The following is a 17,213-nucleotide window of genomic DNA, read 5'->3' as shown; positions in this document are numbered from 1 at the left end:
ACTTTGTTTCTTTTGTTGATTTTTCTGACATGTTGTTTGAACTATTTTCTTAGTTCTACCTTAGTTCTAGCAAGGAGTTTCTCAAAAGGGGATAATTCTTCCCCTAAGGGGACACTTGATAATGTCTTAAGATGAAATAAAGGGTTTTTCAAACAAAAGAAAGCTGAAAAACTTCATTGTCAGTAGAATTTACTACAAGGATGTTAAAGTAAGTTCTTCAAGCAGGAGACAAATGATACCAGATGGAAATTTAGATATACACAAAAGTTCCCAAAATGGAAAATATGTAAGTAAGTATAAAAGGCATTTATCTCATTTATTAATCTTCTTAAAACATAGTTGGCTGCTTAAAGCAAATATAGTAATAGTGTATTGGGGGGCATATAATATGTGTAGAATTAAAATGTATGACAAAAATAGCACATGAGACAGAAAGGGGGAAATGGAAGTGTAGTGTACTATATATGAAATTGTATAATATTATTTATAGATAGCCTCTGATGAGTTAAAGACACAGATAGTATCATAATGCTGAAAAACTCAGTTTTCCCACTAAGATGAGGTACAAGGCAAGAATGTCCCCTCTCACCACTGCTTTTCCACATCATACTGGAAGTTATAACTAATACAATAAGACAAGAAAAAGAAATAAAAGATATACAGATTAGGGAGGAAGAAATAAAACTGTCTTTACTCACAGATGACATGATCATCTGTGTGGAAAATCCAAAAAGTTGACCATAATACTCCTGGAACTAATGGGAATTTACATCAAATTTGCAGGATACAAGGTTAATATGCAAAAAATTGCTTTTCTAAAAACCAGCTATGAACAGTTAGAATTTGATTGTTCATATCAACAGTTGTAAAAATACAACACCATTTACATTGACACCAAAAAATTAAATGTTTCAGTATAAATCTAACAAAATGTGTACAAGATCTTTATAATAAAAATGACAAATCTCTGATGAACACACTCAAAGAAGAAGTAAATAAATGTAGTGATATTCCATGTTCAAGGATAGGAAGACTCAATATTGCCAAAATGTCAGTACTTTCCAACTTGATAAATAGATTCAGTGCAATCCCAATCAAAATTCCAGAAAGTTACTTTGTAGATATTGACAAACTGATTCTAAAGTTGACATGGAAAGGCAAAAGACCCAGAATAACAGAAACAATACTGAAGGAGAAAAACAAAGTTAGAGAACCAAAACTGACACTACCTGACTTCAAGACTTATTATAAAGCTACAGCAATCAAGACATTGGTGAAAGAACAGACAAATCAATCAGTGGAATAGAATAAAGAGCCCAGAAATAGACCTACATATATATAGTAGCTGATGTTTGCAAAGGAGCAAAGGTAATAGAATGGAGCAAAGATAGCCTTTTCAACAAATGGCACTGAAACAACTGGACATCCACGTGCAAAAAAAAAAAAAAAAGAATCTGAACACAGAACTTACACCCTTCACAAAAATTAACTCAAAACAGATCACAGAACAAAATGTAAAGCGCAAAATATATAAATCCTGGAAGTTAACATAGGAGAAAATCTAGAAGACCTTAGATATTGCTATGACTTTTTAGATACAACATCAAAGGCAGGATTAATGAGAGAAATAATTGATAAACCAGACTTCATTGAAATTAAAAACTTCTCTGTGAACAATGTCAAGAGAATGAGAAGATAGATCACAGATTGGGAGAAAATATTTGCAAAATGCACATCAGAAACAGTACTGTTATCCAAAATATACAAAGAAATCCCTATAACTCAACAATAAAAAAATAATTAACAAATGGGCCAAATACTTTGACACCTTGCAAAGAAGATATACAGATAGAAAATAAGCACATGATGAGGTGTTCTTCCTCGTATGTCATCAGGGAAATGCAAATTAAAACAAAAATAAGAAACCACTGGACACCCTTTAGAGTTGGCAAAATCTAAAATACTGACAATACCAAATACTGGTAGGGATGTGGGGCAACAGGAATTCTTATTCACTACTGGTGGGAATGTAAAATGGGATTGTCACTTTGGAAGACAGTTCGATATTTCTTACAAAACTAAAAATACTCTCACCATAATCTAGCAATCATGCTCCTTGGTATTTACTCAAAGGAGCTAAATACTTATGTCCATACAAAAACCTGCTCATGGATGTTTATAGTAGCTTTATTAACAATTCCCCAAATATGGAAGTAATCAAGATGTCCTTCAGTAGGGAAATGAATAAATTGTGGTACATCCAAACAATGAAATATTACTCAGTGCTAAAAAAAAAAATAGCAAGTCATGAGAAGACATGAAGAAACCTTAAATGCATATTACTAAGTGAACAAAACCAAACTGAAAAAGCTACATACTTTGATTACAAATGTATGACATTCTGGAAAAGGCAAAACTGTGGAGACAGTATAAAGGTCAGTGATTGCCAGGGGCTAGGGTAGGGGAGGGATGAATAGGTAGAATACAGAGGATTTTTAGGGCAGTGAAACTACTTTGTATAATACAGATGGATACATGTCATTATACATTTGTTCAAATCCATAGAATGTACAACACCAAGAGTAAACCTTAAGGTATACTGTGTACTTTGGTTGTTCATGATGTGTCATTGTAGGTTCATCAGTTGTAACATCTGTATAACTTTGGTGGGTGATATTGATAGTGGAGGAGGCTATGCATGAGTGGGGGTGGGGATAAATGGAAAATCTCTGTATCTTCCTCTCAATTTTGCTGTGAACCTGAAAATACGCTAAAATATAAAGTCACAAAAATTATTGAAATAAAGAATAAATAAGTTAAAAAATAGTCTATGTTCAAGTGTTGGAAGTCTCAATATTGTGAAGATATTAATAGTCCCCAAAGTAATAAACTGAATCTCCACCCTAAGAATGTTTTATTAATAAACAAAAGAAGAAAACAAGGATACTTTATTGTGAAATAATTATGCTATCTTCTCAATTTTGATATAAAATAGTTAAAACCTTAAAATTGTAACTAAAAAGCAATAACAACAACAACGTGCTTGGAACATGCTGTCTTTTGAAATATTTTCCCCTAAAATCGAAAAGAAAAATTCAATTTATTTTAAAAAAATATGCTCATGTCTTATCATCAAAACATGAGGGAAATATAATTTAAAAGATAAAGGAAGATGATATAATTAATCAGGAGTAAGAGATAAAGCAGGGGTTTTTGGTGCTTCACTCACAACTCCTCAGATTTTACCTTCTGAACATTGAGGTACAGGTTGTCGTGACAGAGCCCACATTTGATCTAACATGTGGTGTCAGAAACAAATGCTAGAACAAAATAGAAATTAAAATATTTTGAATACTGAGAGGCAAAGAAAGTACCTTACTTCAGTAACTATCCCAGGGACTGGGACTACCACTATTGCAAATGTTTACTCTTTCTAAGACAGCAATATTTTAAATATCACTTTCTGAGAGATGCATCCATGTGTATATATGGCTTTGGCCCAACAAATATGGCAAAACATAGGGCCAAAATTACTTCTTGACAGATTATTTTTCTCATTTGTGTCTTAGTAAACAAGTCATGTCTTTCAGGCAACAAGCAAAGAGTGACTGGTATCCTGGTTACCATAAAAGCAAAATTTGCTCCATCTGCTTACCTTCCCCCAGGCCCCTGTATGTCTCTGTTATGGTCTTTGACAATGGTAATGTAGTTCTAATCGAACAATGAATTGAGTTTATTCAGTTTGCTTGAAATAACTTACCTGGTGCTAGCACAATTGTTTCTTCTAATAATATTTTAGGTGTTTGGCTGATGCTCTGATAATCTTATGGGTTTTATTAATTCTTTACAGTATTCAACAGTGGAGCCTATGAGAGATTAAATCAGCTTCTAAAGTTCAGAAATTCCACTGGATTTCATCTCAGGATACAGCTGCTAGACTTTACCTGAAACCACAGTCTTGTACAAATCCTACCCTATTCTGGATATAATGGATTCCCCTCACTTCCTTACTGATTTCTCCTAAGAGTTTTCTCCTTTAAATTATATACATATGAACACCCCTCTCAGTTTCTGTTTCTCAGGATCCCAACCTAAGACACCATCTAACCCTCAGTCAATCTTTCCAACCCCACCAGAGGGCAAGTTGTTACCCAATTGGTGAGTTAGGGAGAAGAAGCACTGCTCAACTCCACCTTTCTCCTCTTTCCCATTTGTCCGTAGAGAAGGTACACGCTAGTTTATTCCTTTGGCCATGTGATAAAATTAGTGGAGCAAGTTTACCCTGTTGAGACATGTATGTTAACCTGTGCTATCTATGGTGGGATGCATAAATAAGCCTAATTCAGGGGGAGTGGTAGCTATACTTACAACTCAGTAGAGCATGTATGTGTGTGTGTGTTCCTTATGGTCAGTCAATGGGATGTCAAGCTCACTGAGTTATTCCTGAGTTTGCAAATGTTTTTCTCTGTGATTAGGCCATCCATATTTACTAATTGCTGTTTATGTAAATTAGTCTCCTGTCCTTCTACATAGACTGAGAGCTAGGAGTACTATCTTCTTCAGTGTTTACATTTCAAAGAGATAGTTCTCAGGACCTCGAGAAAGACAGGCAAGAAGCTGAGAGAAGATTTACATTCATTTTAAAGAGGCAGAGAAAGAATTTACAATTTCAAGTTTTTAAAGCAAATGTTCTCAGAAAAGGGAGATCAGGGCCAGCAAATGCTCTAAGAAAAGGAAGGTCAGGGACCTATATTCAGGAAAAACCTATTTAAGGTTTAGTCAAGCTGACTAAGGTTTAGTCAAAAACCTATTTAAGGTTTAGTCATTAAGATTATATTTGTCAACACACACATACTTGCATATAAGGAAACTTCTAAGATAATGAGGTCAAAAATTTGCTTCTGGCTGAACTCCAAGGAATTCAAGGAATCAACTCAGCTGTATCCTGGGCTTGCATGATCAGTTACCCACCCAAATTGTATATCTATGTACTTTTCTTAGGATTCAGAGCAGCCCAAGTTTATAAGAATCTAAAAAAGGATTTTGAAATCTTAGCCAGGGAGACTCCTGGCACATACACTAATATACTTTTTTTTCCCCCCTAATACTGTCATGTAGATAGACAAGAGCTTTTCTTCAGAGAAAAGAGTTGTTGCTCTTTTCCACCTGCATGGTTTATTGAGACATTCTGTTAACAGGTCAGAGCACCTAGAGGGTTCTCTCCACTGGGGAAGAGGAGAGCTAGGTCTGCCTTGATATCTCCTGAGCCACTTATCTCTACTCTTTATCTCTTCCTCTCTGTGTCTCCTTTGCTCTGTACTTTGAGCTTTCCTGCAACTCTGCTCTTACAGTGAGATCATCCTTCCCCCATCCATCTCCGTCTCTCCCTCTTTGATCTGGTTTTTCTCTATTTACTAACATGCTCTGATCTGCCCTCAAAATTAACTCTTGTCCTCTCCTTGAGAATATTGAGGGATTAAAACTAAGGCAACGAATAACAAATAAGTCTGTCATAACCAATGTATGCTGAGCACCGCATATAAGTTATATAAATAACTTCTTAAAACCATATAAGAGAGGTATTACTATATGCCATTTTATGGATCAGAAAATTGAGATAGGGAAGCCTTAAAGACTTTCCAAAGATCATACAACTAGTAAGAAACAGAACTAGGACTTGATGACTTGACCCCAGGTATGTCTCAGGCCATAGGAAGAGACACAGGAGAGGTTCAGGAAAACAAAATCTATTGTACTCAGAGGTACTAGAAACAGTAGGCATGGCATACCACACAGGGCCATGTGGGGAAGCACCAGCACTGGTGAGGAGGCAGAAGGGGAGAGAGAGAGAGAGCGTGGCCTAGAGCCTTTACTGGGGTTTTCACTAGAAGGCAAGGCAGGGCAGGAACAGTTTGGAACTGGCTAGGTTGAATAATTTTGGGAGGCTCCGTGCTATAGGGGTGGTCCCTGGTTGCCTGGTACCTGGCCCTGGGATGGTTAAGGCAGACGAATATTGTTTCCTGGCTTGTAAGGGCTACATAGAGGAGATATGGCTGTGAATTGGTTAGTGTGTATATTAAAGGCATTCTCCATGCTAATTCCTTTGCTATCTCTCTAAGAATTAGCTATCCCTGGTGAGAGGCAGACTCTCCACAGCCAGAAAGTTTAATGTCAAAATATCACATTATACAAAAAATTAAAAATATAAACAATACACTGAGCCAGCTCCTTACTGGCAGTTCTCAAAGCATATTTTACAAGCCAATTAAACATCTTTGTCACTGAATCTGAATGAATTCTGCCAACGTGTCTACTGATTGGCTCATTGGATTATGTTCACAGGTTAATTGGGACTTGGTAGCTAACAAGGGCTTGATTGCTGGGTGAAGAAACAATTGGAGAAAAGTCTCAGTCTCCCTTAAGTAATTAATTGCATCAGCCATAAGACAGGAAGGCCAGAATGAACCAGCTGACTGAGCCAACAAGTTTGAATAGTGATCTTGAGGCTGAGTTTGTGTCTCAGTGTCAGGTCAGAGCAAGTGAACCTGGGCAAGTTCTGGGTTAGCATAAGTTAGCTAAATCTGGTATGAGAACACAGAATGTAGCAAGGTCTGAATATAACACTCTTAAATAGAACTTAATTATGGATCTGTAGAGGGGAATAAGTAATCATGACCAATTGAGACAGGTGCCTTTCCACAGTAGAACATCTGGGGTATCTCTGGACTAACTTCCTTGTGCTCTAATTTCTAAATTTTAAAACTTTAACATATTTTTAAATGTTTTAACATCATGTGACTTTTCTAGGAGAAGAAGAAAAAATAACCAAAAAAATTCTCATCTTAATTAAAATAGTACCAAGTCTCTGGTTTCCTTGTGTCCCTCCATCCAAGGATGTTTTCCTTCACACATTCAGCCAGCACCTCCAAAAACCTCAATTTCAAACACTCTCCTACCACAGTCACCTCTCTGTCTGATTCATTTAATTTAGTGTTCCTACACCAACCATTTTTCATATGCATTGAGAACACTAATCCTTTATGTCGACCACATTTTCATTTCATACCACTCATATCCTTACTTCTCTCATTACACAGGCAAGATTCATTCATTTAATCACCAAGGAAATTTCTTAACTCCATAACCCATCTCTCCTTTTATTACATCACATGTCTGACATAAATGCAATGACTGACTTACTCTCCACATATACCAAACACGAGAAAAATCACATAAGAGTGACCACTGGACTCAAATTTATAACCAAAAATCTGGACTATACTTCACCACTGCAACTAATCCAAAGTAGTTATTTCAAACACCAGTCTCCCCCTGCATACCCCCACTGATGACTTTACCTTTCACCTAATTGACAATATAGAGGCTATAAATAGGAAACTCCCTACCCTTCCAGATACAAAAACTTGCCTGTATCTTTCTCCACACTCTTTGCTTTCCTTCCTCTAACAGTGGATCAAGCATCCCTATTCCCAAGGTAAACTCCTCCACTTATTCTCTGGCTCCTATTGACATTCCCCTTTCAGTAAATTCAGCCCTTCCACCTACATTAGCAAGTTCTCTCTGCATCTGCAAATGCTGTAATCTATCATCTATCTAAATATTTTATTAAAGACTGAGCAGCACCAGCTTGATCTAGAGTTGAGGGTGTAGAATATAAGAAAATCAAAGATACTGTTGAGTCTAGAGAGTTAGTGAAGGTGGTTCAAAACTTGAACTTGGATCCCAGAGTCAAGAAATAATGTGTATAGAGAAAGGATTTAAGGCCCAGAGGAAATAGGCAAAAAATGAGGTTCGAAATGCTAATTTCATTCCAAGGGAAAGTTTCTTCTTTTTGAGAAACACAGCACCATCACCAAGTTCACCATCCTCAGGCTATCTGCTGACCCCCACATCCAGGCTCTGCGTTTTGTGCTATTCCTTGGGGTTTACTTCCTAACCCTGATGAAGAATCTGGTGATGCTGCTGGTGATCAGTGCTGATTCCCGTTTCCATGTACCTATGTACTTCTTCCTAGGACAACTCTCCTTCCTTGATATCTGCTACTTCTCAGTCTCAGTGCCCAAGTTGCTGGAAAATCTCTTGTCTAAAAAGAAAGCAATCTCAGTAGCAGGTTGCATGGCCCACATCTCCTTCGTTTCTGCCTCTGAGGGCGTTGAATCCTTCCTGTTCCTAGCAATGGCCCATGACCACTATGTTGACATTTGTCATTCTCTGGTATTCAGTCAGGTGATGAGAAACCACCTGTGTGTGGGACTGCTGTTGGCCCAGTGGGGCCTGGGCTTTCTGGATGATCACATCAATATCTTTGGAGCTGGCTCTTTAGAGTTCTGTGAGACCCACACTGTCTCCTATTTCAGTTGTGAGCTGCCCTCCCTCTTCCCTCTAGCCTGCTCCACCAATCTCACTGTGCTGGCCTGGTCTTATGTCACACACAGCATTGGAACCGTCCTCCTCGTTTTCTTCTCCTATTCTCACATTGTGTCTACCATTCTGAGCATCAACTCCACCACAAGCAAACACAAGGATTTCTCCGCCTGTTCCTCCTACCTCACTGTAGTATCTTGTCTAAGTCTTAGATTTTCACTTGAGCAACTGGGTAAAAATGGTGGCATCACTTACTAAAATCAGCATGATTGGGGGAAATGCACAATAGAAGGGTGAAAATTAAGGATTTGATTTTTTGTTAGTTTGGCTGTTTGGCTAGTTGCATTTTGGCTAAGCTGCTTAAGATGCTTATTAGACATTAAAGTGGAATGTCAAGTTGTACGTATTATTTTGACATTCTGGGGAGAGGTCTGGGCTAATATTTGACATATATGTGGTATTTAGAGATATAAGAGTAACATAGAACATCTAAGGAAAATGAAGTGAAGAGGAGGTCCTGGGAATGAGATCTGGAGCAGTCCAGCATTTCTAGTTCAAGTTGAGAATGACCCAGCAAGAGAAACAGGAGCAGCAGCCATTAAATAAGAAGGAAAATCAGGAAATTTTTGTGTCACAAAATCCAAGGAAAGAGAATGCTACAAGGAGGATAGAGAGGTCAGCTGTGTTGGATGCCACTGAAAATTCAAATAAGAAGAAAGCAGAAAAATTACCATTGGGTTTTGCAACGTTGGTTTGAAAGGGGTTGACAGTATTGACAAGAGAAGTTTCAGCTAGCTGGAATAAGATGAGGAGAGAATGGCAAGTGAAAAAGTACAAAGAGCCCAAAAGGACATTTTTGATACCCCTTTCTTCCTACTACACAAGAGCACAGCTCCTCTAGTCTTCACTTCAAGACATTCTCTTCCCTTATAAAGCTTCTTTCTTGGGCTTCCCTGGTGGCGTAGTGGTTGAGAGTCCGCCTGCTGATGCAGGGGACACGGGTTTGTACCCCGGTCCAGGAAGATCCCACATGCCGCGGAGTGGCTGGGCCCGTGAGCTGAGCCTGCGCCTCTGGAGCCTGTGCTCCGCAACGGGAGAGGCCACAACAGTGAGAGACCCGCGTACCGCAAAAAAAAAAAAAAAAAGTTTCTTTCTTTCCTTTTCTACCAGGAGCCTTTCAATAGCCTTCAACCTTCCCGGTGGCCTCAAGAGCGTATCCTCCAGCCACATTTCCTAGACCACAAATTTAGGATTAAAGAGCTAGTAGACAGGGGACAGAAATAAGAATAAAGCAGAATAACTAAGAGAAAAATCAAACTACTTGAGCCAGTTCCATTCTCCAGCTGAGCATTTAAGACTCCTTGAAGAAATGGCTTCTCAGACCGAGTTCAATCTTGTTAGAGAATATACAGGGTAGAAATAGAATGGGAAGAGGAAGAGGTGCATATATTTTGTTGGAATTGAGCTTAATTAATTGCCGAATTTGAAGCAAAAGGGTAGAACTTGGATTGCATATTACCCCCCATAAAGGTATTTTTCATTGAAAATATAAAAAACATATTTAAAAAAATGTAAAATCAAGACAACTGACCATTCTGTTACTACCCAAACAACTCAGCTGTTTATTTTTCCATTGTTAATTCCACATAAGCCCCTATTGTGTGCATATTTTTACATAATTTAATGAATTTATACTAATCATGTATTCTGATTTTTTATTAGATATCATGAATATATTCTTTCTGTCTCTCCTCTATAATTATCATTTTAATCATTAGATAATATTCTGTCATTTGTTTCTACAAAAATAAAGTAGCTATTCTCCAGTTATTAGATCTTTTAGGTTGATCCTTGTGTCACTGTCTTGAAAATAACCCTGGAATATATATTTTCATACACAGTTTTTTCTCTTCTTTGAATCATCTGTTTAAGATAAATTTCCAAAAGAGAGAACTCAGATTTCATGTTGCCAAAATTATTGTACCAAATATAATGCTACCAATAATGTATAAGGTCATATAAGACTCACCAAATCTTGCCAGCACTGGTTATTACAATTTAAAATAGTTTATTTCCATATAAATAGATGTAGAACAGTATCATCATCTGGCTTTAATCTGCAAATAGAGTGGAGGATTCCCATATATATTTCTAGTATATGCATAGGATTTTAGGCTACTCATGCATTCACCACTTTAATTTTGTCCGAGGAATTGCAGCGGCTCCAAAGCATGGCAGAGAGAACCTGCATATAGACAGGATACAGAAAGCTTCTAGAGTCGTTCAGTGCCAGATGATGAATCCCAAAGGGTAAATACTGTAGAAGGATATGGAAAGAGGGAAATTTTTAAATATTGAGAAGACAATTAAAATAACAAAATATGTTAGGTAGAAACTGGGGAGACTACCCTGTACCCAGCAGCATGTTTAGACTAAACGAAGAAGAATGAATTGCCTTGTTAAAGATCATGAACTACGTAAGTTAGTTCTCATCAGAAATAGAGTTCATACATTAGCAAATTACTTTTGTTTTCCAATCAGTTTTACTCCATTATGGACATGTTGTTATCCCTATTTTTTCCAACGATGTAACCAATCCTCTCTGAAGTGAAGTGACAAATCCAAGGTTCCCAAACTAAACCACCTGGTGTTGGAATTAGGACCTGAAACTCGACTTTAAGGCCTATTTCTACATAGTTTGTCATGTAGACCTTGGGAGATAACTCAAATGAGAAAACAGAGATTCAGATTCAGATTTTCCTCCTTGCCCGAAGTCTGACTGCCTGCACAGTAGCTGAGGCTCACGTCAAGGTCCTCTGACTCTGTACAGCCCCATTACCATCCATTCAGGAAAGCCACAGAGACCTCAAACTAGCCCCTTCCTTCAAAGAGGACACAGGCCATAGAGTGTATGTAACATCTCACTGCCAGTGCAACTTATGGTCTTACCAGTGGGGTTGCCTACGGATCATATGATTATTTATTTCATTAATTCTTTTACTTATTCAATAACCAAAAATATTTTTATGATCTCCTATGTGTGGTGCATTAAAAATAGAACAAGCTTATGCAAAATCTAGCTTTGTGGTGTTTTCATACGTTTATTCTATAAACCTTTACTAAGTGCCAGGCACTGTGCTAAGCTCTGAGGAGATGACGAAAAATACTGACATTGTCTCTGTCTTCACAGAACTTACTCAAAAATCAGACAGATGTGAAACAAATGCATTCGGTCACTTAGTAAATATATACTGAGCCCTTTTCACATGTTAGGCACTCTTTTATGTGCTAGAGATAGAGTAATGACCAAAACAGACAAAATCTTTGAGTTTACATTTCAGTAGAAGAGAAAATTGATAATAAATGTATTTTAAAATAGCAGGTGCTGGTAAGCGCTGTGAAGACAAAGAAGGGTAATAAGACAGAGGTAGTCTGCAGGGAGTGGGGACAGGTTGAGGGAGGATGGGAAAAACTTTCTTACATACTCTAAAAAGGTTTTTTTTTTTTTTTTACAATTATAACTAGAATAATAAAAGAGAAACAAGTATACCAAAAGAAAATTACTGTGTCGGGATGGACAGTGAGGGCTTCCCTGAGGAAATGACCCTTGAACTGAGACATGATGGTTCTTAGCAGGTTAGGAAGAAAAAGAGAAATAGGCATGATGGGTTGGTTAGTGAGTGATGGAGCTAGAGGAAGGAGTTATAGGTCACTTCCCCCTCCTTGGGACCCAGTCTCCTCACCTATAGAGGGCATTGGGGCTCATGACCTCTAGTGGACCCTTCAGATCAGAGAGGCATAGGTGCATGATTGACCATGCTGAATGAGTGCAGGGACCCTTTGTGAGTTTTTCTTTCTCTCTTTTCATTAAATTTTTCTGGTATATGAAACTCTGTCCTAGAGCATCTTCTCTTATGAGTGGGCTGTCTCTGTGTAAGCTTGTTGATGGTTCTTTAACTCATATATTCAGCCCAAATAATCTTCCTGAACTTCAGGACTCTAGCTTCAAGTGCCTCCTGGATGTCTCATCACTGTCTCATAGGCTCATCAAACACAGCATATTCAAAACTGAGTTTATCATCTTTCCCTCAAAAATACTTCTTTTCCCGGGTCACCTTTTTAATCAATGGGACCCCTCAGTCATCAAGGACAGAAACCTGAGAATCATTTTTTATTCACTTCCTTTTACCCTATCATCTAATGGATGATGAAATTCTTTTGGTTTTTTGTATGTTTGGTTGGTTTTGGGGGTTTTTGTTTTGAGAAGTATCAATGTAAGTTCTTCTTTTTATGGTTGGTAGAATTCCCCAGTGAAGCCATCTGGTCCTGGACTTTGTTTGCAGGGGATTTTTTAAATTAGAGAGTCTACTTCACTTCTAGTGATAAGCTGTTCAAATTATCTATTTCTTCTTGATTCAGTTTTGGTGGACTGTATGTTTCTAGAAACTTGTCCATTTCTTCTGGGTTGCCCAATTTGTTGGCATGTAATTGCTCAGAGTATTCTCTTATGGTTTTTTGTATTTTGAGTATCAGTTCTCATTTTTCCTCTTTCATTTCTTATTTTGTTTATTTTGGTCCTCTCTCTTTTCTTCTTGGTGAGCCCTGCCAGAGGTTTGTCAATTTTGTTTACCCTTTCAAAGAACCAGCTCTTGGTTTTATTGATTATTTTTCTAGTTTTTTAATCTCTATTTTATTTATTTCCTCTCTGATCTTTATTATTCCTTCCTTGTGCTGAATTTAGGTTTTGTTTTTTCTTCCTTTTCTGATTCTTTTAGGTGGTAGATTGTTTATTTGATATTTTTTTCTTGTTTTTTGAGGAAGGCCTGTATAGCTGTGAACTTCCCTCTTAGGACTGCTTTTGCTGCATCCCATAGACTATGATTATCCCACAGAATTTGTATGGTTGTGTTCTCATTGTCATTTGTCTCAAGGTATTATTTAATATCCTCTTTGATTTCATTGTTGACCCGTTGGTTTTTTAGTAGCATGTTATTTAGTCTCCAAATAATCATTTTTGTCTCATTTCTTTTTCTGTGGTTTACTTCTAGTTTCATGCTATTGCGTTCAGAAAAGATGCTTGAAATAATTTCTATCGTCTTAAATTTGTTGAGGTTTGTTTTGTGTCTATCCTAGAGAATGTTCCACATGCACTTGAAAAGAATGTGCATTCTGTTTTTTTTCTGATGTAATGTCGTGAAAATATTAATTAAGTCTAACTGTTCTATTGTGTCATTTAGGATCTCTATCTCCTTACTGATTTTCTGCCTGGAAGATTTGTCCACTGATGTCAGTGGGGTATTAAAATCCTACTATATTGTATTCCTGTCAGTTTCTCTCTTTATGTCTGTTTGTGTATTGATATTTGCTTTATATATTTAGGTGCTCCTATATTGGGTACATATATGTTAACAAGTGTAGCATCCTCTTCTTGTATTGATCTTTCTATCATTATATAGTGTCTTTCTTTATCTTTCTTTTTGGCCTTGGTTTTAAAGTCTTTTTTTTGTCTGATACAAGTATTGTGACCTCCACTTTCTTGTCATTTCCATTTGCATGAAATACCTTTTTCCATTCCCTCACTTTCAATCAATGTGTGTCCTTTGCCCAAAGTGGTATCTTGTAGGCAATATATCACAGGCTCTTATTTTTTTTAATCCAGTCTGCCACTCTATGTCTTTGGATTAGAGCATTTAGTCCATTGGCATTTAAGGTAATTATTGATAGATATGTATTTATTGCCATCTTAAACCTTGTTTTCCAGTTGATTTGTATTTCTTCTAGATGGTTTCTTTCTTTTTCTATTTGTTTTTCCTTTTGTGGTTTGATGGTTTTCTTTTGTATTATGGTTGTGTTCTCTTCTTTTTGGTTTTTGTGAATCTATTGTATGTTTTTGATTTGTGGTTACCCTGTTTTTCAAGTATGTCAACCCTTTACTCTATCTACTTGCTTTAGACTAGTAGTCATATAGGCTCAAATACATTCTAAAAAAAAAAAAGAAAACGAAAACTACATTTTTACTCACCTCCCCCACATTTTATGATTTGATGTCCTCTTTTACATCTTCATGTTTATCCTTTTGCTGTTCATTGTAGTTATCATTGCTTTCACAAGTTGTCTGTTTGTTTTTAAATCTGTGTACTGGCTTATTTAAGTGATTTACTTTCCAATTGTGATTTTCTCTTTTCTATAGATTGTTTCTTTTCTAAAGATGACCTTTCAATATTTCTTTTAAGATAGGTTTAGTATTGCTGTATTCTTTTAATTTTCGCTTGTCTGAGAAATTCTTTCTCTTCCTTTCTATTCTAAATGATAAACTTGCTGGGTAAAGTATCCTAGGTTGCAGGTTTTTCCCTTTCAGGGCTTTGAATGCAACGTTTCTGTATAGAATCAGCTGATAGCCTTTCAGGGCTTCCCTTATAATTAACTCTTTGTTTTTCTCTTGCTGCCTTTAGAATCCTCTCTTTAACTTTTACCATTTCAATTACAATATGTCTTTGTGTAGGTCTGTTTGGATTCACCTCGTTTGGGACCCTCTGTTCTTCCTGTACCTAGACATTTGTTTCCTTCTTTAGGTTTGGGAATTTTTCAGCTATAATTTCTTCAAATACATTTTCTATCCCTTTTCTCTTTCTTCTCCTTCTGGGATCCCTATTATGCATAGATTAGCATGCTTTATATTATCCCATAGGTTTCATATCTTGCTTTCATTTTTTTTTTTGTCTTTCTGTCTGTTTTGATTGGGTGATTTTCATTTTTCTGTCTCCCAGATCACTTATTTGTTCTTTTGCGTTATTTAGTTTGCTATTAGGTCGGCTTTTGTCTCAGCAAATGAGTTTTTAAATTTTAATTGGCTCCTCTTTATAGTTTCTAGCTCCTTTTTACAGTGATCTGTATTTCTATCGATAGCCTCTCTTAATTCCTTCAGTATTTTTATTACCTCCTTTTTCAACTCGAGATCTAGTAGACTGGATAGGTCTGTTTCATTGTTCTTTCAGGAGGATTCTCTTGTTCTCTTAATTGGGAATGGTTCCTCTGCTTCTTTGTTTTATTTATATTTGTCTGACTCTATGAATTTTGGAGAAACAGTTATCTACTGTGGTCTTGAAGGGCTGTTTTTATATGGGAGCATCCCTGCGTAGCCTGCATGAGTCTAATATTTTTGGCATGAGGGCTGTTTTTAATATGGATGCCTGCCACGTGTTTCCTCAGTGTGTGCTGGCTGTTATCCCCTTGATAGGAGGTGTGATTGGTGTTGTGGTGACCAGAGCCTGCACCCTATGTTAAGCAGCACCTACTCTTTGCTAGGTGGTTTTCACAGCCCTGCTGGGGGCAGGGTCTGCTCCCCAGTTGGAGTAGAAGCCCCCAGATCCTTTTCTGAGCTGTGGTGTGAGATAGGCCCAACTGGAGTATGCCCACTGAGAGAGGAGTCACTGAGTATTCCTCTGCAGGAGCTGTCCACAGGGAAGTGTGTATGCTTTGTGGTGTCACCTGTCATCTGATGTGCAGGCTCACAAAATACACTGTTGTTGGCACTGACCTCAGCCCCATCTCAACCAGGGGAATGCAGGCAATAGGCCCAGATGTCCCTCAGGTGCTGTATTCACAAACCACCAGTGCAAATCTACCAGTACAGATCTGAGGAACTCAGGCATTGGGCCCATCTGTGGGAGCTATGGAATCAGCCCAGACCCCAGCCCCACCTCCACGTGCACGTGCCTGCAAAGCCCACAGCTGCTAACACTGGACCCACCCCAGCCCCTGGCGCACCAGTAATCCTCTCGGATGTCCCACAGGCCCTGCGCTTACAAAGCCAGTGGTGTAAATCCACTGACTTCAAACAGCCTCTGGGACACAGCCCAGATTTCAGTCCCACCTCTGCATGTGGGCAACCCACCAGCGCTTGCACACTCCCAGAGCTCATAGAGGTGGAGCCGTGCCCACCGTGAGCAAGGTGAGAATGAGGCTGCAGTGGTGGAGCCCCGCCCCTCACCTCACACACCCATTAACAATGGGGCTTCTATGGCAGACCCGAGCTCCGTCCTGTATACACTCTTGGTTGTGGCCCAGATTGAACTACAGTCTCTTCAGCTGTCTCTATGCAACAGACCCCAGTCCTATTCCTGGATCTGTCTGCTGAAGCATGAGTTTCAGCACCCAGCCCCTGCATGCACCATCAGATGCGTGTCTCAAGCTGGGCAGTGCAGCGAGGTGGCCAGATTGTCTGTGCTGCTCTCTCTCCATTCTGCCTGCCACAATCTGGCTGCTGTACTCTCCTCTGAGTCTCTGAAGCTCCCTGTCTGTCCCAGCTGATCTCCCAGCAGAGGAAGGGGGTTCCCAGGGTGAGAGAAACTTTCTCCTTCACAGCTCCCTCCCAGGGGCACAGGTCCCATCCTGATTCCTTTTCTTCTCCTTTCTTCCTACCCAGTTATGCAGTGACCTTTCTTGAAGCTTTGATAGTATGATATCTTCCGCCAGCGTTCAGTAGGTATTCTGTGAAAACCGTTCTACATGTAGATGTATTTTTGATGTATTTGTGCGAGGAGGTGAGCTCCTTGTCCTTCTACTCTGCCATCTTGATCTCCTCTCTAAAATTAGTATGTTTATCTTCTTTCAAGATAATATGAAGGCCATAAAACACTTTAACTCAAAACAACATCACCCCCAATTTATATGCCCTTTCAATCCAGTAATTTAGTTTTTCCTTTCCCCCCCTTAAATTAGATATTATTACTATTTTTTTTTTATTTAGGTGTGTTTTTATTTAGGTGTGCCCAGATATTTACCATATCATTGCTTGCCCTTTCTTTTTAAAAATACTGTAATATGGT

General features: G+C 38.2%; 1 protein-coding gene and 1 long non-coding RNA gene across 2 annotated transcripts in view; one reads left to right on the top strand and one right to left on the bottom strand.

Annotated features, from left to right (window-relative positions):
- Positions 1 to 6,460: 6,460 nt before the first annotated feature.
- Positions 6,461 to 8,643, top strand: LOC137202899 (olfactory receptor 8S1-like). Its single transcript, XM_067698691.1, has 2 exons — positions 6,461 to 6,529; positions 7,837 to 8,643. The coding sequence occupies exons 1-2, from the start codon at positions 6,461 to 6,463 to the stop codon at positions 8,641 to 8,643; spliced, it is 876 nt and encodes a 291-aa protein (XP_067554792.1).
- Positions 8,644 to 10,459: 1,816 nt separating this feature from the next.
- Positions 10,460 to 17,213, bottom strand: part of LOC137202823 (uncharacterized) — a 48,002-nt gene continuing 41,248 nt past the window's right edge. The window contains exon 3 of the long non-coding RNA XR_010932799.1: positions 10,460 to 10,702. This is a non-coding gene — a long non-coding RNA (uncharacterized lncRNA). The remainder of the gene's footprint in view (positions 10,703 to 17,213) is intronic.

The sequence above is a fragment of the Pseudorca crassidens genome, chromosome 11 (assembly GCF_039906515.1).
Source record: "Pseudorca crassidens isolate mPseCra1 chromosome 11, mPseCra1.hap1, whole genome shotgun sequence".
Classification (NCBI taxonomy): Eukaryota; Metazoa; Chordata; class Mammalia; order Artiodactyla; family Delphinidae; genus Pseudorca; species Pseudorca crassidens.
Note: the sequence above shows the minus strand (reverse complement) of the source record. Positions and strands in the feature narration are given on the sequence as shown.